Source organism: Mya arenaria, chromosome 4 (assembly GCF_026914265.1).
Source record: "Mya arenaria isolate MELC-2E11 chromosome 4, ASM2691426v1".
NCBI lineage: Eukaryota > Metazoa > Mollusca > Bivalvia > Myida > Myidae > Mya > Mya arenaria.
Genome location: NC_069125.1, coordinates 23,207,848 through 23,235,736, shown reverse-complemented (window position 1 = coordinate 23,235,736; position 27,889 = coordinate 23,207,848). Strand labels below are relative to the sequence as shown.

Genomic DNA, 27,889 nt, shown 5'->3' with positions numbered 1-27,889 from the left:
AAACTACTATCAGTATCACATAATTATATAATATACAACACAAGTATACAAATAGTTAAGGAATATTTAAAAATTAGCAAAGCAACTATATAAAAATTGTGCGTATTCTTAGAAAGCGCACTTATATTTATCTAATACAAAAAAATTATTAATACAATAAGACAGACTTTTCAAACTTCTCCATCTCCTTTAAGAGGTGAGTTTTGACTAATTTTTTAAAAACATACTTTGATTCTGTGTCTTTGATGATATTTGGAAGCATGTTCCAATCCCGTATACCATTATAATAAAAAGAAGCTGATTATTGTTCAATTCACTTAATTAGGTACATTATAATAGTCATCAGTATCGTTGCAGCAATGGCAATACCAACAATATTACCAATATCTTCAAAATATATTAGTAGCAGCATCAGCAACAGCAGCATCATCATAATTATCATCTTATGAAACAAAGAATATTTGTTCCAGTGATATATCATTTTTATTTCATCGAGTGAGCCCTGAAAGTCATATTTCATGCCCTATGTGTAAACATTCAGTTTTCACAAGATAACATCGAATCAATAACTCACGGAAATAAACTGTTCTTGTTTATTTTATGCTTAAAAAATTCAAACTCATTTAAAAAGACATTCAACTGCTCTTAATTAGAAAAGCATGCTTCATATACCCTGAACGTCAAGTCATTTAAAAAAAGACATGAGAAATTCTTTTTCCAGCTGTGTGCATGTTGACTTTTGTTTTGGACAACAAAACAGGCCGAAATTTCAAAGCAGTGAATGATTTCAAAATGTTTTAAGACTGTGTGATATCAATAATTTAACGCCAATATATTTCTCTTAACAACCAGAGAGCATATAATAAACATTAATTGTTTTAAAGTTCAAAGTGAAATGGGAACATCGATTTGAACATTAACAAGGGTGCCTCATGGCCCGGATATCATAATTATCAACATCATCAATGTACCTGCAACTGAAACTACAAAGCACTCAAAACAGCGAAGAACTCTGGTAATCATCAATTTAAAACAAGTATTGTTATAGTAGTGGATGCTAGGCCTTAGTGTAATTTGGTACAAGATCCACTTATAAACAATATTTCTTATGATGCATATCACAATAAAAAAGAACACCAGTTACAAGAATAAATATTTCTTTATTATAGAATGATAACAGATAAGATATACTCTAATAGAATACTGTATATTCCAATAAATACATTAAGAAATAATGTTGTAAAACAGCTTATACGCAGCACAGAACATTTAATCAACAAAACAATCTGGATTCATGAAACAACACTTGCAACAGTTACTGCACCCACAGCCTGAGTTAAACTTATACACAAGCGCTTCAGCTCAAGTGTATAATTTCAGTGATGAAGTTAGTGGGTGACAACTGTTTTGTACCATGTTGTCAAGGACAGTGTTCAATAACTAGCATGTGGTACAAGCGTAATAAACCGTTGTAAATTATCTGCATTCTAGTTACTGAACAGTTAAGCTCCACCTACTTGTTAGTGTTCCAATATGGGAGTTAATTTGTAATAAGATTTATAATGCATAAGTGATTATGACATCTTACAGAGTTTTAGGAGCAAAGACATTTTTCATGATGATAAATATTAAAGTATATCAATGACATCAATATGATAAAACTTATATAAACATGAAACCTTTTGGATTTTTTTCAATATCATTTTTTTTCCTGAACAAACAAAGATTGACAATAATATATTTAATTTCAAATCTTTTAAAGTTCTAAATAGTCAAAAACAACTGCCAGGAGTGATATTGCAAAATAATTTCTGAGGTAATAAGTTTTTCTTCTAATCTAAATCAAACTTGTGCTGGAACTTCAACCAAACAATGTGAAACACCAATGAGCTAGACACAATATTATGATTTAGATAATCTATGTCCCCTTTTCAAACCACTGGGATCTATTTTTTAGAAGCCTGTCTTACCATATTTAAATTCTGTACATCATACGTAACATTTCTATGCATCATTTTTTTTTTTTCATACCTAAAATAAAATGAAGAAAATGCTTAATATTATTAATAAGTAAGAACAATAACATTTATCATCACATAATATTATATATAGCTCTGTTGTTGCTGTTATTTTTTCATCAAAGGCAATTTTAAAGCAGTACACACATTTACAAAATATGCATGGTAAAAATATGTTACTAGTTGAATAGCATTATACAATTTTATACTTGAAGCAAAGTACTGAGATGGAAGTTCAAAGTATGCACAGTTACTCATTTTATAAACACACACATGTTTTAAGTATGTTAAGTTTCCATGAAAAGTTTGGGAAAGAACTTCAAATCAATTGAAATATGAAACATCATGTAAGATTCATTTAAAGGCAGCCAAGCACAAATGCTTCTATAAACCTAATAACAAATAAGTAAAACACTTCTTGTACTGTTCATTTGATGACATATAATCAGAGCTAAAGTTGAAAGAAAATTGCAAAATAAAGCAACAAGTATAAAACACTTTTTAAAAGTTTATCTGCATTCAGAATGCCTAGTTCTATTTTTAGAATGGAAACACTACATAAACAATAAGCACTAGTTCTAATACATTTAAAAATAGATCATTTTGATCTAAGCCCGAAATTGGGAACCCTTAACTTGTTGTTGTGTTTGAGTTTGGCCAATTTCAAATTTGATATTTTTGTGATACTTGATACATTTCTGTGACACAAGCATCTTGGCTGCCTTTAAAATGGGAAATCTGGGCCCATGTTCAAAATACATCTCACGGGTTGACCAAATAGTTTGTTTTTTATCTGTTCTCTTAATTTTAAAAATACGGAAACACTTCATTTATCGTATTAACAGTGTATCCAGTTGATATTACTTGTTTTCGTTTGCAGCCAATCTCATCCAAACCATATTGTTACATTTGCTTTATTTAACTGTATCATAATATGGAAGTTTTGCTATTGAAAGATTTGACTTATTTCAAAAAGAATATACATGTATGAGTAGAATCTTGAATATGGCTCCTGAACAATAATTTACAGAGTTGTATTTTTCAAAATTTTAGGCCTAAAAAAAGAATAGAATCACAAGCAGCGCGATGAAAGACAGGTCGAAAGACAAAATTATTTACAAAGCTCACACAGTGAGAAATGGACCACAATATAATGCAAACTTGCCTATATTCAATTCATTAATCAATATTTAAGTTAAAATAATATATATTTACAAAAAACTGACAGTAGCTTCACAAGTCAGCGGTCAAAGTTTAAAAATTAGCAGTTCAAATTTTGGTTTGTCGGAAAGAAATTGATGGTTAATATAACTAAGACAATATATATCCACAACTCATAACTGAACATCATAAGTTTAACATTAAGTTACATGTAAGTTAAAAACTGTTGACTGAATGACTGATATAGAAGAATATTTATATTATCAAACATTTTCATGCAAATGAGTTAAATTGTAGTAGCCTATCACTCTAAAGCTTAAAATTGTATATAAAAATCTATTTCTATATACACGAGACGAACATAATCAAATTTCAAAAATACAAATATCTAGCTCTATAAATATCTTTCATTAAGACCCATCTCTGTTTTCATTGACTGGAGTAGAAAATCCTGACATATCCTCTGGCGCCACACCATTACCGGAAGGACTTTGCTTCATTCTGTGTTGATAACTGATTTTGGGGATATCGGCGGAAACAGACCGGAACTGTATGTCTGCATAGTCAATATCTCTATTCAGCGTGCGTACATTTGTGCGATGAAATGGTCCTACACCTTTTACTTTACTGTTTTTTTTGTGAGCGTAACCATAGGGAACAGCATTTACTGTCTTAAGCTCTGATCTTTTGCTGGTATGCTTATGCCCGGGAGAGGGTCGATCCTTCAAAGTTATTCGATGTTTTTTGCTTCCATGTCTTTTCTTCTTTTTGTGAGATGGGCCAGAGGTTAAGCTGGCATATTTAGCAAAAGATTTAGCAGTTTTCTCTGAAAGAATTTTCGACCCTGTATCATTACTGTTCATACTGCATATAGAAGATGCTCCACTAGGTAAAGTTGTGCTTGACGGAATCGGTTTAACATCATTAAAAATTGGAGACATTTGATTGGTTGACACAGTACCCTCATGCCAAGGTTTAATTTGTGTTCTTTTTTCATCCATTTTATCCCTGTTCAGTTTAGGCTCGGTAACTGACAATGGCCTCTCTCTTTCAATCCTAGAGACTGCAGGAATGTCAGCTTGATTAGTTTTAGCTATGCCTGACATATTGTTATCATCTACAAAATACCCACTGGCTACAGCACTTTCACTCTGAACCAACTTAATTAATTTCATGGGGCTATCTACATGTCTATTCCTTTGCACACCAAGCGGAGGCTTATTTGGAGTTTGTGGAGGAGGAAGTGATTTTATGCCATATTTCTTTAATATTTTTTTTCTATCAGATTTAGTCAAATCAGCTATTTCCCCTACATCAATATTTGTTCTTTCAGATATTTCACTGACAATCGCTTCAAATGCTTCTTTTGGAGTAGCAAAAGTTTCTTGTTTAAAGCTAACCTGCTTTTTCAGTGAAATTACATCATCTTGCCTGTTGACAGATTCAGTTTCAGAAACCTCCTTTTCTGAGTGTTTCCTTTCACTTGATGCTGAAGTCTGACTATCAACTTTGTTACCATTTGATTGTACTTCATCAATACTTTGATTTTCTTGTTTTGTTTTCTCTTGCAAAGCTTGCCGACCTCTTAACACCTTACTTGTTGCATATCTTGTCCTAACACTGTGATCTGAACTAGGTTTTGGAATAACCTTTTCAATTTTTTTATCAGTAATATCTATATCAAGACTAGACCTTGAACCATCTTTATCATATTTGGTTTTGGTAATATCTTGAACTAAACTGTCAGCAATCTCCTTTTCTACATAAATTTCTCTGTTGCCTGTTTTATGACTGCCATCAGTTTTGCTGTTTTTATCTAACACTGTTTCAACTTTTGAATCATCAGTTTTTGTAGTACTTTTGTCTTTATCAACTTCTGACTTAGACCCATTAGTTTCTTTCCCAAATTTGTTTACTTGAGCTTTGTCTTCAACAAAAGCTTCCCTGGCTTCAGGCTTAATAACTGATCTCATGTCTTTAGGAAGTGGAGGCCTTCTAACTTCAACCTTAACTTTAGTCAAGTTTGAATTTATGGCACTTTCAGACTTAACACTCCTACCACTTAAATTTCCAACAGGGGATTGCGTTGGCTTAACTGTTCGCTGTGTATATACATTTCTCCTACCAGATTCAGTCACCTTTGCACTAGTACTCCTAACACCATTGTTTGTAGAAATAGCACCATTTCTTCTATTATTTACAGTCTGTGGAATATTTCTCCCATGATGACCTCCCTTGAATACTCTTCTTCTTTTCCCATCCTCTTCTGATGAGTCAGAGGAAGTGACATCACTCTCACTTTCAGAACTCTCCTCAGATGAAGATTCTTCATTATAGATGGAAAATTTTGGTCTGCCCTTGTAGGCCTGAGTGCTAAAGTTTCTTCTGTGGTTTGTTTGTGGTGGAGGTGGAGGTTGTTTGTTTAGCTGAAAACAAGCAAAAGGTTTTGTTAAACAATATAAATATAAAAAAGAAGTATAATCAATCATAGAATCATACCAATAATAAAATTTAAGGAATGGACAGATTGTTAAACAAACACATATAATACCACTCTGAAAAAGTTAATGTTTTAATAATCCAATTCATGTGTTGTCTAATTTCTTATTATTTCTTATGTACAGTAAAAGCAATTACCAAAGTTTCATTAATAAAAAAAGTATTTGTTCTGGATGTGCAGACAAGTGCAACTATTGCACATTCAATTTCAAATATTCTTAATTAATGCACCAGTCAATTGTAACCATGACCCCCCGAGGTCCGGGGGTATACCGGTGATAGCTGGGGAAATGGGCTGTGTTTTTATCTTTCCGGTGGCCCCGCAGTGCTGGGTGAATGCGGTGGTTTTGTCTTCGCTTTAAATATAATGAGGAATGGGCCTTACCTAGGCTCCCTGGGGTGCGGGGGCATTTGGCGGGGATTTTACCATCTGTTCGTCCCCGAAAGGCAGGGATTTTAGTCGGGGTTGGCTGGACCGAAAGTCAAACCGAAAGTCAAAGCCCCCGCTATTCCCCAGACCTGGGGGGGGGGGGGGCGTGGTTACAATTGACTGGTGCATAATGACATAAATTAGGCAAATTTTACAAAGTACTGGTAGAATAATTAAGACCAGTGATGAATAACTAATTTCATATAAATATGTCCCCACTACTAGTGCAGTCTATACCTACAAGTCAGTGCTTGTCTGGAAAAGCATATTTTTTTAATATTTTTTTTATTCAATTTATAAGTTAAAATAGATTAAAAATCATTCATCAGATCATCATCAGTTTTCCGAAAATCAAATCAATAGCTGGCCTGTTTTATTTCGTCAAAACTACCCATTCACAATTGAAACAACCAACACACCCGGGACAAAACATGATCATTTCAAGCAACCCTAAAACTCCACAAAACAAACGACTAGCAACACCTTGACATACCTCATGACCAATATACAAATTTTGATTACATGATGTCAAACACCGTACCTTTTTACTACGAATTTTAGTAAGAAATTAAATATTTGTCATTGAAATCCATCACATACATTACAATTATGAATGATAACATACGCATTCAGTGAACAGTACTGACCTTCAAATAAGTTTTTACTCTAGCCTAAATAATTCATTTGGTGATATACAAATGGCAGAATAATTCAAGAACAGCACTCTTCCCACAGTCAGACAAGAGGCATAATTTTGATATTATTTCAGTCAAAGTGATGGGCCTTGTTACACATAGGCCCAAAGTTACTGACAACATGTGAACTTAGTTTCATGTGAGTTGAAAATATCTTAAAAATCATTAAGTTATGCCCAAAGATACAGTTTGAATGACTCCTCAAACACCAATGCTGAAGAAACAAGGGCTATGACAATGTCTTTATTTTTAGACAAGCTAAAAGTAAATAACAGGGATGTATAAAAGTGTGAATCAAAATTACATGAACATACAGAAGACACTTTCATGCAGAAAATACACAAGCTAATAGTATTCTTATAGGTAAGAACATGATTTTGGAAAAAGCAGACAAATGCATGCAGTGTGTTGAGTATGTTCTAATCTTGCAATTTACTAACAAATACTTTGCATCACAATAATTTTGCTCTCAAATAAAGACTATTAAAAATGATAAGCTTTTGTCTTCATGACCTGAACATGCACAGTTGCATGCAAGTTTATGTCTAGCTAAAAGCTGCCTTACAGATAAAACTTAGAAACAGTTTTGTAAAAAATGTGATATTATGAGATATGTAACACCGATACTGGACTCACATACATGTTTATATAATGAACCATGCCTAAATAATGTGGGATAAGCGAACATGCTTTGCCTTCTATGCAGCACAGGAATCATGACTTACTTTTTTTCTTACACTGAAAACAGTCATGATAGTTAAAGCAAGTGTTTCTGGGCAAAATAAATATTCATGCAAAACTAAAGTTAACATTAAGCTATTAAACATTTTATTATCTAAGAATTCACATCATTATATATTGCTGACTATTTTTCAAGCCAACTGTTAATGTAGGTATCGAGAATTAAAGTCTTTACCAATATCTGTTATCTAAGAATTTTAAAATTGTTCAGTTTCAGTCCTGTCTCATATACAATCATATTCTCAGTGTTATTTCTCATTTTCATTAGTTCCTCAAAAATCTTTTATGATCTATGTCAAAAGCAATTATAAACTTTTAAACCAGACATTTTTATTCCACAGTTCATTATTGTAGAAGATGGCAGACAAAACATTGATTTAATGTAGGTTGCTTTACATCTGCATGGTACTGCATTTTACGATTTCTGACCATTATCAGTATGTTATGAATTGCTTCCTTGTACAGTTCATACCATTTTGAAAACTTTAAGTTTGCACAATAAAAAAAGTAAATAATGTCTGAAATGATAACACTTTGCAAAATAAAAGCAACCTACAATATCATATCAGAAACCTCTGGACGGAATTGTAAAACTATGCCCATGCTAAAGATTGGATAATATATGTAAAATGTATAGAAGTTGGAGCACTAAGACTAGCCTAAGGAAAGGAATATACCTGTTTTACAGCAGGCTTATTTGCCCTGATTATCACAGGCAATTTCTTGCCCTAAATAATAACATATTGTCATTATTTCACATTGTATAGAACAATTGAAAACATATGTTTGAACAGTGAAACTGTAATTAAGTGTACCATGTTTCTTTTGTACTTCAATTATCATGATACCCTTTTATCTTCAAAGCTGCACTCTTACAGATTGAACATTTTGACAACTTTGTTATTTTTTGTCTTGGAACGAGCCAATTTTTGCGAAAATCCATAAAAACCATTTATTTAAGACAGCTGACAAAAAATGATATCGCATATTTATATATTTAAGTTCAAAAATTGATGTTTTATGCATTTTCTATAAACCATTAGTAATGCCATAGCCATAAAACATTAATTTTTGAAGGAAATATGAAAATCTATGATCTGATTTTTTGTCAGCAATCTTAAATCATTGGTTTGCAGATATTTACGAAAAAATTTGTTCTTTCCAAGACAAAAAAATAAAAAAGTTGAAAAAATGGTATATCTGTGAGAGTGCAGCTTTAAAACAAGACATGAAGTTTCATATTCATTCAAGGGTCTAACCTTTGGCAAAGAACACTGAACGTCAAGGCCAATATTACATAACTTATGATCATTAAATAAATTACGACCAAAGTTTTGATGCCTGGACATTCTATTTTTATAAAAATCTACATTTTTGAGACATTAAATGTGTTGCAATGGTAAATACAATGACAATTCTGATTAGGTATGCAAGCAAATTAATATTTTTACAGTGGCCTTACACACTCAATGTCAAAGAAAAACTCCAAAGCTATGACAGGACCATTTTTTATTTTCTTTTATATAATTTTAGGAAATTTGCTAAATCTCAGAGGCTTTTATACATACAATGGTAAATGAGCCTTCCATCTGCGTTATGAGTTGTTTCATGTCCTCTGACCAGCCGACCTGACTCGCAAACTTTACCATGCCATCCACAAGGTCACCTGGAAGGAAATGTACTGTATAGTGTTTAAGCATATCATAAAATCCATCTGTTTAATGAGCTGTTTCATGTCCTCTGACCAGCTGATTTGTTCATCAAACTTTACCCTTGAAACCACAAGGTCACATGGATCGCAATGTAGGGCTGAGTGTTTAAACAAACAATGGTATATGAGCTTTCCATCTATGTAATAAGCTGTTTTGTGTCTTCTGACCAGCTGAAATGGGCTGCAAACTTCACCACAAGGTTCTCGATGGAAAGATATGGCCAAATGATGGCAAGTTGTATGCAATTGACATCAATTCAACAATAAACTGGTCCAATGATTCAAAACTAATAAAAAAAACTGCATAAAGCCCATTTTGATGCAAATTTGTTAAAGATGCACTCATACTCTAAAATTATGTTTGTTATAGATACATATGTATGTATTGATTTTGAATAAGAGTGTCACTTTAAAATGTTATGCTTATTTCATTACAAGGATTTTGATCAACATTTCCTTGGCGAGAAGAGGGTGTGTTTGGATGTCAGAAGTGCTGACCAAACAAACAAGCTAATCCCAACCCTTGTCCATTATCTTCAGTTGGCTGATAAGAATCACTAAAAATAATATTTTTCAAGACCATTGGGTCTTGCAGCACACATCATTGTATTGACATTGGCAGCATGTGCACATTGTTTCATGTGTAAGCAATAAATGGTTTTGATCTGTGGACAAAGTGCTTTGATGAAGACAACAACAAGGCTATGACAATACCTTTATTTTTTTCTTCAAAAGAAAAGAAGACCTAACCAAGGTTTAAACCACACAGTCCGTGTGAGTTGTCATACTAAATGTATAATTATGTACTAATAAAAAACAACAACAAAAAACACTAATTAAATGAAATTATAAAGAAAGCATGCTGACAGTACTCCCCCCTTATCTAATCTGCTGCCACTATGTCGCCCCCTGTCAGACCTGCAGCCACTTTGTCCCCCCTATCAGACCTGCAGTCACAATGTCCCCCTATCAGACCTGCAGCCACTATGTCCCCCCCAATCTAACCTGCAGCCACTATGCCACCCCTATCTAACCTGCAGCCACTATGTCCCCTCTATCTTACCTGTAGCCACTATGTATGTCCCCCCTATCAGACCTGCAGCCACTATGTCCCCCTGCACCCACTACTAGTATGTCACCCCTATCTAATCTGCAGTCCCTATGTCCCCCCTATCAAACCTGCAGTCACTATGTTCCCCCTATCAAACCTGCAGCCACTATGTCCCCTGCTATCTGATCTACAGCCACTACGCCCCCCCCCCCTATCTAACCTGCAGCCACTATGTCCCCCTATCTAACCTGCAGCCACTATGCTCCCCTATCTGACCTGCAGCCACTATGCCCCCTCCCCCACCCTATCTGACCTACAGCCACTTTGTCCTCCCAATCAGTCCTGCAGCCACTATGTTCCCCCTTTTTAACCTGCAGCCACTATGTCCCCCTATCTAACCTGCAGCCACTATGTGCCCCCTATCTAACCTGCAGCCACTATGTGCCCCCTATCTAACCTGCAGCCACTATGCCCCCTCTCCCACCCTATCTGACCTACAGCCATTTTGTCCCCCCAATCAGTCCTGCAGCCACTATGTGCCCTCATCTGACCTGCAGCAACTATGTCCCCCCCCCCCTATCTAACCTGCAGCCACTATGTCCTGAGCTCGTCTGTTAAAGCGGAACGGTCCTACAGCCTCCCTGTTGAAGAGCACCCGAGGGATGTTTTGTCGAACTGTGTCTATGATCCCTGCAAATGGTTGTACCTGAACAAACAAACAAAAATATAAGATTGACTGCCATGTATATTAGATATAATTTTGTTATGTCAATATTTAACCAATTATGAGTATTGCACAATACAGGGACGATAACAGGCCTCATCTGATCTGAGAGGCCTTTTAAAAAGTACTTACTAGTCTGTAATGGCAGCAGTTGTCAATCATTTATTTGAGATATTTAGGTAAACAATTAAAAGGAGTTGATTTAAAAGTATATAAAAATGCATGATTGATATCAATTTTATTCACTATTAAACCTAATACAAGCCATCTTAGAAAAAAATAACAGCCAGGATCTCTTGGGTAAAGACATTCAGATCACTATGACGTCCAACAATCTACCCTTGCATTTGATACTGAAAGAGAACAGTTCCAAAAGTACAATCAGTGAAGCAGTGATATACCTCAAGTGAAGTTCCCATGACTAGAACAAGATCTGTCTGCAGCATGTCTTTCATGTAGCTGTAGAACCGGCGAGGTAAATCCTCTCCAAAAAATACAATGTCTGGTTTCACTATACCCTGAAAAAACACATCCCTTACATAAGCAAATATGACGAAAAAAAATAAAAAGATTTTGCCTCACTTCTTCCTTGTGCCTTTATACAGAAATTTTGATAAATTTGAGGCTACAGGGCTTCTCCCTAGTTACTTCAGTAATGAAAAACAATGTTTCATTGATAACTTTAATTATAGAACACCTAATTAACTGTCATTTAAACAAGTTATGAAATAATCCAGAATAGAACACGCTTTTAAAGTTGTTTAAATTCATGAAATTAAGAAGAAAGTAAAATATAAAGTACCAGTACTCCTCATTATGGTATGATGCTTAATGCTTATTTTTCATTTTTCAATGCCTGTTATACGTATAATATCTCTGCAATCCTAATTTTTCCATATATTTATGATGTAAGATAACTGAATAAAATTTGAAACATTGTCATATGGAAATGTCAAAATATCATTGGAAATAGGGAAAACCGTAAGGCTCCTTATTTCCAAGTTAGAGTTCATGTAACTGAGGGCTGCTCATTTCAAAGTTAGGGCTCATGCAACTAAAGGCTGCTCATTTCCAAGTTGAAGCTCATGTAACTGAAGGCTGCTCATTTCCAAGATAGAGTTCATGTAACTGAAGGCTGCTCATTTCCAAGTTGAAGCTCATGTAACTGAAGGCTGCTCAGTTACAAGTCAGAGTTCATGTAACTGAAGGCTGCTCATTTCCAAGTTAGAGCTCATGCAACTGAAGGCTGCTCATTTCAAAGTTAGGGCTCATGCAACTAAAGGCTGCTCATTTCCAAGTTGAAGCTCATGTAACTGAAGGCTGCTCATTTCCAAGATAGAGTTCATGTAACTGAAGGCTGCTCATTTCCAAGTTGAAGCTCATGTAACTGAAGGCTGCTCATTTACAAGTCAGAGCTCATGTAACTGAAGGCTGCTCATTTCCAAGTTAGAGCTCATGCAACTGAAGGCTGCTCATTTCAAAGTTAGGGCTCATGCAACTAAAGGCTGCTCATTTCCAAGTTGAAGCTCATGTAACTGAAGGCTGCTCATTTCCAAGTTAGAGCTCATGTAACTGAAGGCTGCTCATTTCCAAGTTAGGGCTCATGTAACTGAAGGCTGCTCATTTCCAAGTTAGGGCTCATCCAACTGAAGGCCTCTCATTTCCAAGTTAGAGTTGATGTAACTGAATGCTTCTCATTTCCAAGTTAGAGCTCATGTAACTGAAGGCTGCTCATTTCCAAGTTAGAGCTCATGCAACTGAAGGCTTCTCATTTCCAAGTTAGAGTTGGTGTAACTGAGGGCTGCTCATTTCCAAGTTATAGCTCATGCAACTGAAGGCTGCTCATTTCCATGTGAGAGTTGGTGTAACTGAAGGGTTCTCATTTCCAAGTTAGGGCTCATGCAACTGAAGGCTGCTCATTTCCTAGTAAGGGCTCATGTAACTGAAGGCTGCTCATTTCCAAGTTAGAGCTCATGTAACTGAAGGCTTCTCATTTCCAAGTTAGAGCTCATGTAACTGAAGGCTTCTCATTTTCAAGTTAGAGCTCATGTAACTGAAGGCTTCTCATTTTCAAGTTAGAGCTCATGTAACTGAAGGCTTCTCATTTCCAAGTTAGAGCTCATGTAACTGAAGGCTGCTCATTTCCAAGTCAGAGCTCATGCAACTGAAGGCTTCTCATTTCCAAGTTAGAGTTGATGAAACTGAAGGCTTCTCATTTCCAAGTTAGAGTTGATGTAACTGAAAGCTTCTCATTTCCAAGTTAGAGTTGATGTAACTGAATGCTTCTCATTTCCAAGTTAGAGTTGATGAAACTGAAGGCTTTTCATTTCCAAGTTAGAGTTGATGTAACTGAAGGCTTCTCATTTCCAAGTTAGAGCTCATGCAACTGAAGGCCTCTCATTTCCAAGATAGAGTTGATGTAACTGAAGGCTGCTCATTTCCAAGTTAGAGTTGATGTAACTAAAGGCTTCTCATTTCCAAGTTAGAGTTGATGTAACTGAAGGCTTCTTATTTCCAAGTTAGAGCTTACGCAACTGAAGGCTTCTCATTTCCAAGTAAGAGTTGATGTAACTGAAGGCTGCTCATTTCCATGTTAGAGCTCATGTAACTGAAGGCTTCTCATTTCCAAGTTAGAGTTGATGTAACTGAAGGCTGCTCATTTCCAAGTTAGAGTTGATGTAACTGAAGGCTTCTCATTTCCAAGTTAGAGTTGATGTAACTGAAGGCTGCTCATTTCCAAGTTAGAGCTCATGCAACTGAAGGCCTCTCATTTCCAAGATAGAGTTGATGTAACTGAAGGCTTCTCATTTCCAAGTTAGAGTTGATGTAACTAAAGGCTTCTCATTTCCAAGTTAGAGTTGATGTTACTGAAGGCTTCTTATTTCCAAGTTAGAGCTTACGCAACTGAAGGCTTCTCATTTCCAAGTTAGAGTTGATGTAACTGAAGGCTGCTCATTTCCAAGTTAGAGCTCATGTAACTGAAGGCTTCTCATTTCCAAGTTAGAGTTGATGTAACTGAAGGTTGCTCATTTCCAAGTTAGAGCTCATGTAGCTTACCCAGATACTGCAGTAAACTAATTAAAGAAATACAAAAACATACCACGCATCCTCTTGTGGGACATCTTGGCAGTTTGTCTGTAAATATTTTCTCCTGAAATGGAAAATTTTTAACAGTTATATGCTGGTTTATAATTATGATCTTTGCCATTCATTAGTCAAATTTAAACACAACATTCAGAACATTTCTTTCATCTTGCCACAAGAAAGAACAATATAATCGTTAAAAATAAACTCAATTATATAAAACAACACTAATTATTTTTAAAATGAATAAATGATTTATTTCAGTTTGAGATTGTAATCCTGCTGGTGGAAAATGTTTAATCGGTCCTATTATACATATCAACAGAGTGCATAAACAAGAGCACGTGGGAGTAAACACCAATGCTCATCTGCTAGTTTTTCATTCCAACAAGGGGAATAATATGACAATTATTAAAGCCAAAGCAATGGTTCTTGCTATACATATTCGTAATGTCTCTGGCAACATGTAAATCAAGTTCCATTCGCATATCTTTTTTTGTGTGTTTTGGCCAAAGTTAAAGTTTTTACAAACAACGCTGACATAGAGGATGCTGCAACACTAAGGCTATCACAATACCGCCACTTTTTTTTCCTTGAATTATAGATGCGCTTAAAATTATGTTATGTTTGGCTAGTACTTACCTTAATATCTGATCCTGGTAATTTCTGCTTACACATGGTACATGTTGCCGTGGCGAAGGTTCCGTGTGCCTCGACCATCTTGTCCTCAGGTATTCCTGCCACTGCATTAAAAATTGCTTTGATTTTTTTTGCAGAATACTATTTTAATTGTTTCTTTCAGTCAGTGAAATAACATTAATCTACCTGTCCTATTCAAATGTTATGTAAAAGCCATATGACTCACAAGATAAAATATACAGAGTTGCATTTATTCCTTGATTTAAATAGATATCACCAAAGCTTACATCTTTCAAGGCCATCAATATTTTGTGTATACATCCGCAGCAACATTCCTTTGTCATGCAGTAGTCGTAAAAAGTAGTGAATGTAGTTGGGCCGATATTTCCCGGATGGGTACAGTTCCTTCGCCAATGTGAAAAAAGGCCGAGGGTTAACGTGGAAATAATCGATGTCGAAAATTGCCTCTGGGTAAGGAATCTTGTACTGCTGTAGATTGTCATAGAGCCCTGTGCCTGGAGTCCTATATGAAAGTTTGGTTTAATACATTATTATATCATTTGAGCAGCATCGTGCAATTTTGGGACTTTGGACATTTATTTGCTTTTATTATTTTTTTGGGTATTCAAATCAAATGACAGTTCAGGAAGTGATACTGAATATGTCATGATTATATCACTGACATTGTGTTTATGTATAGATATATGTTTCCAAGTGAGGCCAAGTATTGCATATTTTTTAATATTTAATTGGATATCACGCACATGACATCATTACGACATAATGTACATTATTGAAATGCTGTGCAACATTAACGTATCAATATTACAACTATCTGTTAATTTTAGTTAAAAAAAATACCTAGAAAAATTCATTATTTGGGTTCATTTTTTATTAATGATTATTTAATTTATAATAATTATGACTGAAGACCCAAAAATGAACGATGCGTCTCATCTTATATACCTAAAACAGACTTGCACTACAATTACCAGATGAATGTTTAAATATAAAAGTATGTTACAAATGCCTAATCAAGCCTTAGTTTTGTATCTAGTTCACATTCTCACCTAAAACCAATACCACACTAGAATAAAAGTGGCTCATTGTCACAAGATATGCCCATTTATTTAAGCAATTTAAAGGCTATAACTCTGAGGTGACTAGGGAGACATGGATGGTTATCGAACCTGGCCGAAATATTTGGCCATATATACATAAAGTCTAAGTTTAGTGGTGATAGGACAAAAGTCCCTCAAGTTACAGTACCGACAACATAAAGATTGTGGAATTTAAGAAATTAATTGGCCATTACATTGAAGTGAGTGAGGTGACCTGGTTGAATTATGAAATTGGGCAAGATATTCTGCCAATTCACTGTCAGTCCAAGTTTGTTGATAATCAATTAAAGCTTCTCGAAAGTGGACAACATAAAGTTTATATAATTTAAGCAATTCAAGGTCCATAACTCTGAAGTGACTCAGGCAAAATGGCTGGTCATGGAAATTAGCCGAGATATTCTGCCAATACTCAAATTATCATAGTGATAAGGTTTGTGTGATTTAAGCAATTCAAGGGTGAAATAATGGGGTGACATGGCTCGTTACCAAACTAAGCCAAAATATCAAAAACATAATTATTGTCTAGGACTGGTGATAATGGGAAATAAACTTCTCAAGTTAGAGCGTGGACAACTAAGTGGATGTAGCACCATGTAATACAGGCATATAAAATGAGCGCAGTTATAATAGCCATAATGAGATTACTACAAAACACTCAACTCATTGCAGTCGAATCTAAATCTAATTACTTTTGAAAAGCATTATGAGTGTTTAGTTCACTGCACTAAAATATGTATTAACCAAGAGCTGTCACAGTATGTGACAAATGCCCCCGATTATGACATTGACCTACGAACAAGGTCAGTACATGAAAAGTTGATCTTGCCTTTACGTGTCAAATACATATGGCAAGTTATTTTAAATTGCCTCTGAACATAAAAAAATACCACCCATACTTGACAACCTACACTGTTATGTCCTTATATTCAGAATTCCCTTGTGAATAAACACTTAGTGTATCTTTCACCTTAGAGGTAGGGACATGGGTCTTGCACACGACACGTCGTCTTCGTATGCTACATGTAGCAAGTGATTTTAAAATCTGTCCATACAAGAGAAAGTTACAGCCCGGACACGACAACCTATACTCTATGTCCTTATATGCAGCATTCCATTGTGAATAAACACTAAGTGTGACCTTGACCTTTGAGGTAGGGACATGGGTCTTGCACGCGACACGTCGTCTTGGTATGTGGAACACATGTGGCAAGTTATTTTAAAATCTGTCCATACAAGGGAAAGTTACAGCCCGGACACGACAACCTATACTCTATGTCCTTATATGCAGCACTCCATTGTGAATAAACACTATGTGTGACCTTTACCTTTGAGGCAGGGACACGGGTCTTGCACACGACACGTCGTCTTGGTATGTGGAACACATGTGGCAAGTTATTTTAAAATCTGTCCATACAAGAGAAAGTTACAGCCTGGACACGACAAACTATACTCTATGTCCTTATATGCAGCACTCCATTGTGAATAAACACTAAGTGTGACCTTGACCTTTGAGGTAGGGACATGGGTCTTGCACGCGACACGTCGTCTTGGTATGTGGAACACATGTGGCAAGTTATTTTAAAATCTGTCCATACAAGGGAAAGTTACAGCCCGGACACGACAACCTATACTCTATGTCCTTATATGCAGCACTCCATTGTGAATAAACACTATGTGTGACCTTTACCTTTGAGGCAGGGACACGGGTCTTGCACGCGACACGTCGTCTTGGTATGTGGAACACATGTGGCAAGTTATTTTAAAATCTGTCCATACAAGAGAAAGTTACAGCCTGAACACGACAAACTATACTCTATGTCCTTATATGCAGCACTCCATTGTGAATAAACACTAAGTGTGACCTTGACCTTTGAGGTAGGGACACGGGTCTTGCACGCGACACGTCGTCTTGGTATGTGGAACACATAAGGCAAGTTATTTTAAAATCTGTCCATACAAGGGAAAGTTACAGCCCGGACACGACAACCTATACTCTATGTCCTTATATGCAGCACTCCATTGTAAATAAACACTAAGTGTGACCTTGACCTTTGAGGTAGGGACACGGGTCTTGCACGCAACACGTCGTCTTGGTATGTGGAACACATGTGGCAAGTTATTTTAAAATCTGTCCATACAAGAGAAAGTTACAGCCCGGACACGACAACCTATACTCTATGTCCTTATATGCAGCACTCCATTGTGAATAAACACTAAGTGTGACCTTGACCTTTGAGGTAGGGACACGGGTCTTGCACGCGACACGTCGTCTTGGTATGTGGAACACATTTGGCAAGTTATTTTAAAATCTGTCCATACAAGGGAAAGTTACAGCCCGGACACGACAACCTATACTCTATGTCCTTATATGCAGCACTCCATTGTTAATAAACACTAAGTGTGACCTTGACCTTTGAGGTAGGGACACGGGTCTTGCACGCGACACGTCGTCTTGGTATGTGGAACACATGTGGCAAGTTATTTTAAAATCTGTTCATACAAGGGAAAGTTACAGCCCGGACACGACAACCTATACTCTATGTCCTTATATGCAGCACTCCATTGTGAATAAACACTAAGAGTGACCTTGACCTTTGAGGTAGGGACATGGGTCTTGCACGCGACACGTCGTCTTGGTATGTGGAACACATGTGGCAAGTTATTTTAAAATCTGTCCATACAAGAGAAAGTTACAGCCCGAACACGACAACCTATACTCTATGTCCTTATATGCAGCACTCCATTGTGAATAAACACTAAGTGTGACCTTGACCTTTGAGGTAGGGACATGGGTCTTGCACGCGACACGTCGTCTTGGTATGTGGAACACATGTGGCAAGTTATTTTAAAATCTGTCCATACAAGAGAAAGTTACAGCCCGGACACGACAACCTATACTCTATGTCCTTATATGCAGCACTCCATTGTGAATAAACACTAAGTGTGACCTTGACCTTTGAGGTAGGGACACGAGTCTTGCACGCCACACGTCGCCTTGGTATGTGGAACACATGTGGCAAGTTATTTTAAAATCTGTCCATACAAGAGAAAGTTACAGAGCCGGACGGCCGGACGGCCGGACGGACGGACGGTGCGATTTTAATATGCCCACCTTCGGGGGCATAAAAAAGTCAATATTTAATTCAATTAAAAGTTAGAAAATTACTTAACATGATTTGACAACACAAAAACTTCTTTCAATATCATATACAATAGCTTTAAATCTCAAAAGTCAATAAATCTCAATTTACAAAATGGATATTTTTCATGAGACATTTAACTCTTAAAGTGTGTATTTAACAGGTGATCAAATTCTGAATTGATAATCAAGACCCTTTGATGAATTAAATTGACAGATGATATTCCATTGATGACAAAATGTAGATCAATAAACAATTACAATAATGATCTTACATAAAATGCAAAGATTATATCAACTAAAAATACCCTTATTTAAATAAAAGAGGAAGGAATGTTTTGCATGCACTGTTCAGATCTTATCTGTACAGACACTGCTACTTGTAAAACAAAAACATTAAAAATTGAGATAAATGAATTGCGCTGATTGCATTGTCAATCTTTGTTCTCATAAATCAATACATCGTTCTGGTCTAGGCAATTTTCAAAACCCATTTAGGTCATTAACTGTGATAAACAATTTTGGAAATATCTCAGGTTTACAGTCCTACAAACAAGAAAAACAGTTTATGGTAGCTTGTGAATGTACATGCATCATGATAGCTTGTGAATGTACATGCATCATGGTAGCTTGTGAATGTACATGTATCATGGTAGCTTGTGAATGTACATGCATCATGGTAGCTTGTGAATGTACATGTATCATGGTAGCTTGTGAATGTGCATGCATTATGGTAGCTTGTGAATGTACATGTATCCTGGTAGCTTGTGAATGTACATTCATCATGGTAGCTTGTGAATGTACATGCATCATGGTAGCTTGTGAATGTTCATGTATCCTGGTAGCTTGTGAATGTACATGTATCCTGGTAGCTTGTGAATGTACATGTATCCTGGTAGCTTGTGAATGTACATGTATCCTGGTAGCTTGTGAATGTACATGTATCCTGGTAGCTTGTGAATGTACATGCATTATGGTAGCTTGTGAATGTACATGTATCATGGTAGCTTGTGAATGTACATTCATCATGGTAGCTTGTGAATGTACATGCATCATGGTAGCTTGTGAATGTACATGCATCATGAGAGCTTGTGAATGTACATGTATCATGGTAGCTTGTGAATGTACATGTATCCTGGTAGCTTGTGAATGTACATGCATCATGGTAGCTTGTGAATGTATCATGGTAGCTTGTAAATGTACATGTATCCTGGTAGCTTGTGAATGTGTCATGGTAGCTTTTGAATGTACATGTATCATGGTAGCTTGTGAATGTGCATGCACCATGGTAGCTTGTGAATGTACATGTATCATGGTAGCTTGTGAATGTACATGTATCATGGTAGCTTGTGAATGTATCATGGTAGCTTGTAAATGTACATGTATCCTGGTAGCTTGTGAATGTGTCATGGTAGCTTTTGAATGTACATGTATCCTGGTAGCTTGTGAATGTGTCATGGTAGCTTTTGAATGTACATGTATCATGGTAGCTTGTGAATGTACATGTATCATGGTAGCTTGTGAATGTACATGCATCATGGTAGCTTGCGATTGTACATGTATTATGATAGCTTGTGAATGTACATGCATCATGGTAGCTTTTGAATGTAATGTATCATGGTAGCTTGTGAATGTGCATGCACCATGGTAGCTTGTGAATGTACATGCATCATGGTAGCTTGTGAATGTATCATGGTAGCTTGTAAATGTACATGTATCCTGGTAGCTTGTGAATGTACATGTTTCATGGTAGCTTGTGAATGTACATGTATCATGGTAGCTTGTGAATGTACATGCATCATGGTAGCTTGTGAATGTACATGTATCATGGTAGCTTGTGAATGTACATGCATCATGGTAGCTTGTGAATGTATCATGGTAGCTTGTAAATGTACATGTATCCTGGTAGCTTGTGAATGTATCATGGTAGCTTGTGAATGTACATGTATCATGGTAGCTTGTGAATGTACATGCATCATGGTAGCTTGTGAATGTACATGCATCATGGTAGCTTGTGAATGTACATGTTTCATGGTAGCTTGTGAATGTATATGGATCCTGGTAGCTTGCGAATGTTCATGTATCCTGGTAGCTTGTGAATGTACATGTATCATGGTAGCTTGTGAATGTACATGTATCCTGGTAGCTTGTAAATGTACATGTATCATGGTAGCTTGTGAATGTACATGTATCATGGTAGCTTGTGAATGTATCATGGTAGCTTGTAAATGTACATGCATCATGGTAGCTTGTGAATGTACATGCATCATGGTAGCTTGTGAATGTACATGTTTCATGGAAGCTTGTGAATGTACATGTATCATGGTAGCTTGTGAATGTACATGTATCATGGTAGCTTGTGAATGTACATGTATCATGGTAGCTTGTGAATGTACATGTATCATGGTAGCTTGTAAATGTACATGTATCATGGTAGCTTGTGAATGTACATGTTTCATGGTAGCTTGTGAATGTACATGTTTCATGGTAGCTTGTGAATGTACATGTTTCATGGTAGCTTGTGAATGTACATGCATCCTGGTAGCTTGTGAATGTACATGTTTCATGGAAGCTTGTGAATGTACATGTATCATGGTAGCTTGTGAATGTACATGTATCCTGGTAGCTTGTGAATGTACATGTTTCATGGAAGCTTGTGAATGTACATGTATCATGGTAGCTTGTAAATGTACATGTATCATGGTAGCTTGTGAATGTATCATGGTAGCTTGTGAATGTACATGTTTCATGGAAGCTTGTGAATGTACATGTATCATGGTAGTTTGTGAATGTACATGTATCATGGTAGCTTGTGAATGTACATGTATCCTGGTAGCTTGTGAATGTACATGTTTCATGGAAGCTTGTGAATGTACATGTATCATGGTAGCTTGTAAATGTACATGTATCATGGTAGCTTGTGAATGTATCATGGTAGCTTGTGAGTGTACATGTATCCTGGTAGCTTGTGAATGTACATGCATCATGGTAGTTTGTAAATGTACATGTATCATGGTAGCTTGTGAATGTATCATGGTAGCTTGTGAATGTACATGTATCATGGTAGCTTGTGAATGTACATGTATCATGGTAGCTTGTGAATGTACATGTATCATGGTAGCTTGTGAATGTACATGTATCATGGTAGCTTGTAAATGTACATGTATCATGGTAGCTTGTGAATGTACATGTATCATGGTAGCTTGTGAATGTACATGTATCATGGTAGCTTGTGAATGTACATGTATCATGGTAGCTTGTAAATGTACATGTATCATGGTAGCTTGTGAATGTACATGTATCATGGTAGCTTGTAAATGTACATGTATCATGGTAGCTTGTGAATGTATCATGGTAGCTTGTGAGTGTACATGTATCCTGGTAGCTTGTGAATGTACATGCATCATGGTAGTTTGTAAATGTACATGTATCATGGTAGCTTGTGAATGTATCATGGTAGCTTGTGAATGTACATGTATCATGGTAGCTTGTGAATGTACATGTATCATGGTAGCTTGTGAATGTACATGTATCATGGTAGCTTGTGAATGTACATGTATCATGGTAGCTTGTAAATGTACATGTATCATGGTAGCTTGTGAATGTACATGTATCATGGTAGCTTGTGAATGTACATGTATCATGGTAGCTTGTGAATGTACATGTATCCTGGTAGCTTGTAAATGTACATGTATCATGGTAGCTTGTGAATGTACATGTATCATGGTAGCTTGTGAATGTATCATGGTAGCTTGTAAATGTACATGCATCATGGTAGCTTGTGAATGTACATGCATCATGGTAGCTTGTGAATGTACATGTTTCATGGAAGCTTGTGAATGTACATGTATCATGGTAGCTTGTGAATGTACATGTATCATGGTAGCTTGTGAATGTACATGTATCATGGTAGCTTGTGAATGTACATGTATCATGGTAGCTTGTAAATGTACATGTATCATGGTAGCTTGTAAATGTACATGCATCATGGTAGCTTGTGAATGTACATGCATCATGGTAGCTTGTGAATGTACATGTTTCATGGAAGCTTGTGAATGTACATGTATCATGGTAGCTTGTGAATGTACATGTATCATGGTAGCTTGTGAATGTACATGTATCATGGTAGCTTGTGAATGTACATGTATCATGGTAGCTTGTAAATGTACATGTATCATGGTAGCTTGTGAATGTACATGTTTCATGGTAGCTTGTGAATGTACATGTTTCATGGTAGCTTGTGAATGTACATGTTTCATGGTAGCTTGTGAATGTACATGCATCCTGGTAGCTTGTGAATGTACATGTTTCATGGAAGCTTGTGAATGTACATGTATCATGGTAGCTTGTGAATGTACATGTATCCTGGTAGCTTGTGAATGTACATGTTTCATGGAAGCTTGTGAATGTACATGTATCATGGTAGCTTGTAAATGTACATGTATCATGGTAGCTTGTGAATGTATCATGGTAGCTTGTGAATGTACATGTTTCATGGAAGCTTGTGAATGTACATGTATCATGGTAGTTTGTGAATGTACATGTATCATGGTAGCTTGTGAATGTACATGTATCCTGGTAGCTTGTGAATGTACATGTTTCATGGAAGCTTGTGAATGTACATGTATCATGGTAGCTTGTAAATGTACATGTATCATGGTAGCTTGTGAATGTATCATGGTAGCTTGTGAGTGTACATGTATCCTGGTAGCTTGTGAATGTACATGCATCATGGTAGTTTGTAAATGTACATGTATCATGGTAGCTTGTGAATGTATCATGGTAGCTTGTGAATGTACATGTATCATGGTAGCTTGTGAATGTACATGTATCATGGTAGCTTGTGAATGTACATGTATCATGGTAGCTTGTGAATGTACATGTATCATGGTAGCTTGTAAATGTACATGTATCATGGTAGCTTGTGAATGTACATGTATCATGGTAGCTTGTGAATGTACATGTATCATGGTAGCTTGTGAATGTACATGTATCATGGTAGCTTGTAAATGTACATGTATCATGGTAGCTTGTGAATGTACATGTTTCATGGAAGCTTGTGAATGTACATGTATCATGGTAGTTTGTGAATGAGCATAGATGTGGCATGCCCAAATGCCAAAGATTTTAGTTTCAGTTTTGTTCGACAGTTTTGTCACATGATACTGAAATGGTATTTTATGTGCCAGAAATAAGAATTGTTCTGAAGGCAATCGATGACTGGGGCAGAGCTAACACTTCACTTTTAAATGCTTCAAAACCCAAAACAGCCATTTATAAACTGTAGTAATCATTGCATGTACTCCAACTACAAAGGTTCATTCAGTTCTTAATCACATCAAATGATAATGTGTATGATAGTTAAACTAGTTATGTCTTAGTCCACCAACGCATCATCTTAATAAGCAGTTACCTATAATATACATTACGTATACTTTTACAATAAGGTGGCACATAATCATGACAATAAAATGGTATGTGTGCATATGGGTATGCACACACAAGTACAACAGTGCAACCGCAATTGTATAACTTAACAATATGCATACATTTTATATATACTATTTTCTCCTCCCCTGAAATTAACAACAGTTCAGTAATCTTAAATGACTAAAATATATCTTATAACAAATGTTACAGTGTTTTGCATAAATAAATATTGAAAAAAGTATAAGTTAGTACATGAATACATGTACTACCTTAACATGGTTACTTCATTAACATGCTGCTTTTCAATGCATTTAATGAATTATCAATATACAAAATATCAAGAGTATAGATATATATAATAACATGAACTAGCTGTATGTGTGTATGCACTGCATACACACATAGAGCCAGTCCATGTTATTATATATATCTATACTCTTGATATTTTGTATATTGATAATTTATTAAATATCCAGTATCAGCAAAATGGTTTAACAGGAGAGGAAAACTATGACAACATTTGTAAGTCAGACAAGTATGTTGATTCTATTGGTGGATCCATGACTGTAAACAATGATCATGAACTATTACTGTTTAAATAGTCCCAATGAAAATTATATCAAGCAATATTACCACAGTCAGAAAAGGATACACTGAAAACTGTATAAAACATGCTTCTTTTCATACATTTATTACATGTATCTAGTCACCTGAGCATTTGTATCATACCCTTACCTAAAGTCTGGAATGCCGCTAGGAGTGCTAATACCAGCTCCTGCAACAACTACAATATTCTTCACCGACTCTGACTGAAGAAGCTTTGCAGCATCCGCCAAACTCCGGACAGTACCATTAGCTCCGGCCCATCCTGATAACAGCCTCCTTAAAATGTTAATCTCCCATTATGTAAAAAAGTTAAAATCATACAGTCTTTTCAGATAATAATAATGATAAAATCAACTGACAACCTCACTATTTGATAGTCATCAAGTTTTGCCTATTATATGGTTCTTCATGGTTAAGATATATGATAAAATCAACTACAAATTACAATCTGGTAACCATCAAAACATTAAATTCTTGCCATCTGCATTTACCTATTGAAAAATGTACATTTATGTGCACATCAAATTTGGTATAAAAATATGACAAGTTTTTCTAAAAATGAACTAATTGATAGTCAAAATGATCACCATAATATTGTTTAAATTCAATCTTAATAGAAATGGGCATTTAATTACCGTTGGGTCCCATTGTTTTGCCCATCTTTTAGTGAAAGCTTCTGCAGTCTGTCAGAAAGAGCACTCTCTGATTGTGTTTTGAACAGAGGACTGCTGTTTGGATGCACACTTCTCACACCAGTTTTGCCTGTAAACTTCTGGCGAGAACCCGCAGAGGGCACTCTTTCAAGGGCACCTGATGGCCCTTAAAGTAAAAACATTTTTTTATTCAGTTCAAAGCAGTGGTCGCAATTAGCACAAGCCCGCAAGCCCTGCTCTGGTAAAATGTCTTCCGGGCTTGCTCAAATTCTGAATTTTTATTTAGCAGGGCTTGTTCATAAATATGATTCCATGCAATAAAACAAGAGTTCGGGATTGTTCATCCAAAAGTCTAATTTCGATGACTGTCAAAGAGGTTTTTATATTGTGAAACAAGAATATAATCAATTCAGGGTCAAAGCAATACTGTTATCCTAAGCAATGGATATTTGTCTTAGGGTCAAACTGTCAGTGATCATTAGATTGAAAACTTGAATTTATTTTGATAGCACAATTAGAATTCAAGATCATATAATTAAAGCAGTAAAATATGTCAAGCAGGTTCGACATCATAAAAAGTAAATAACATATTGTTCAAATGATAATACAACCAATTTTCAATCATTAAACTATAAATAAAAAGACTATTTGTTATCAAAATCCCATTATTTTTGTTCCGTATGATATCTATCCGGAAATAGGTACACTTCCATAAACAAATCGGATAAAGCGGAGTATTTCCTTACCTTTTCTAACTGCAGCCATCAAATACTGTAATCTCATTCTACATAAACATACCCTTCGCTAAGGGTAGGTTTAAGGACAATTTTCAGTCCAATTAAATGGAAACTAACATTTTAACAAAGTAGGACAGTTGTCAAAATAACGTACGACTCCATCTTAAACATAGAAACGTAGTCGGAATGCTTTTGCTTTTTCAGTTACTCGTGATAGAGAACGAAATCCACGAGAAAATACGACTTTCACAAATCGTCGCAATGTTTTCATAAACTTAGAACCACAAATGCGATTTTTTAAAAGTAATGGAAAATAGTTTGTTTCACATGTTCACTTTATTACAATTATTTATTTAAAAAATCATAATAAAAAATCCACTTCTTGATAAAAACGCAGGGTCGGGTTAGTGGAAACAAAGATTATTTTTTTTACGCCTATTACTATCAAATCAATGAAACTGTACAGTATTTGTTGCCGTGACTTGACAAGAGAAATCAGATGTTCAGTTTTGAGTCTTCAGTCTGAATTTAAATCTCAGGACTGGTCAGGTCACAAATGAGAACTTTATTGTCATAAATTAATATCAAAACCAAAGGTGCTCGTCACATTGCCTGGATACAGTAATACATATTTTTTTATTTATTTTTTTTAAATATTTTTTTTTTATTATTATTTATTTTGGTCAAAATAGTGAATATATGTCATCTAAAAAATTATTCCACAATTTTTCATGAAAGAAAATTAGTATAAATTTATTTATATATTATACTAAATTTCTTTCATGAAAAATTGTGGAATAATTTTTTAGATGACATATATTCACTATTTTGACCAAAATAAATAATAAAAAAAATAATAATAATAAAAAAAAATATATGTATTACTGTATCCAGGCAATGTGACGAGCACCTTTGATCAAAACCATGGCTTTTAGAATATATTAAAAATTTAAAGGACATAATCCTGAAATTATATCTTTTGTAGTGTAGTGGTCCTTTATCAAGAAAATTATGGCCCTTGGGTCAAAGCCGACCCCGCTCCAGCAGTCACAGGTTTTCTGCATACTTTTAATCTTCTCATAAACCCATGCACAGACTCTTGATACCAAGTTGGAACGGGTCACGGACATTACGGACCATGGACATTACGGACCAGACATAACGGACCAGATTTGGGGACATTACGGACCATATTTCGGGACATTACGGACCATGATATATAATTTTACACACAGTTTGTTTTAACTTTATATTAACATACCATATTTGAGGACAATGATTTATAATTTAACTTCCAGTTTGGTTTAAGTTTATAATGTACCGTATTTCGGACATTACGGACCATGAATTATAATTCTACTCATAGTTTGTTTTAACTTTTATTTATTATATTAACATACCATCATGAGGACATCACGGATAATGATTTATAATGTCACATGCAACTTTT

General features: G+C 35.6%; 1 protein-coding gene across 3 annotated transcripts; it reads right to left on the bottom strand.

Moving 5' to 3' along the window:
• Window positions 1-1,130: 1,130 nt before the first annotated feature.
• On the bottom strand, window positions 1,131-26,614 carry LOC128231753 (uncharacterized). 3 transcript variants are annotated; one of them, XM_052944929.1, is made up of 11 exons: window positions 26,449-26,614; window positions 25,685-25,868; window positions 25,179-25,325; window positions 15,041-15,276; window positions 14,757-14,857; window positions 14,131-14,181; window positions 11,432-11,548; window positions 10,892-11,012; window positions 9,113-9,210; window positions 8,222-8,272; window positions 1,131-5,605 (listed from the first exon to the last, which is right to left on the bottom strand). In XM_052944929.1, the coding sequence occupies exons 1-11, from the start codon at window positions 26,483-26,485 to the stop codon at window positions 3,590-3,592; spliced, it is 3,159 nt and encodes a 1,052-aa protein (XP_052800889.1). In that variant the 5' UTR covers window positions 26,486-26,614; the 3' UTR covers window positions 1,131-3,589. The 3 variants fall into 3 exon arrangements, with proteins under 3 accessions (XP_052800889.1, XP_052800890.1, XP_052800892.1); XM_052944930.1 differs by lacking the exon at window positions 8,222-8,272 and adding an exon at window positions 6,756-6,779; XM_052944932.1 differs by lacking the exon at window positions 8,222-8,272.
• Window positions 26,615-27,889: the final 1,275 nt, after the last annotated feature.

Coding starts and splice junctions, on each gene's coding strand:
- LOC128231753 (XM_052944929.1), bottom strand. CDS start 26,485: ATGAGATTACAGTATTTGATGGCTGCAGTTAGAAAAG. Junction 25,326..25,684: donor CAAAACAATGGGACCCAACG/GTAATTAAATGC, acceptor TAACATTTTAAG/GAGGCTGTTATCAGGATGGG. Junction 14,182..14,756: donor TACCAGGATCAGATATTAAG/GTAAGTACTAGC, acceptor TTTCCATTTCAG/GAGAAAATATTTACAGACAA.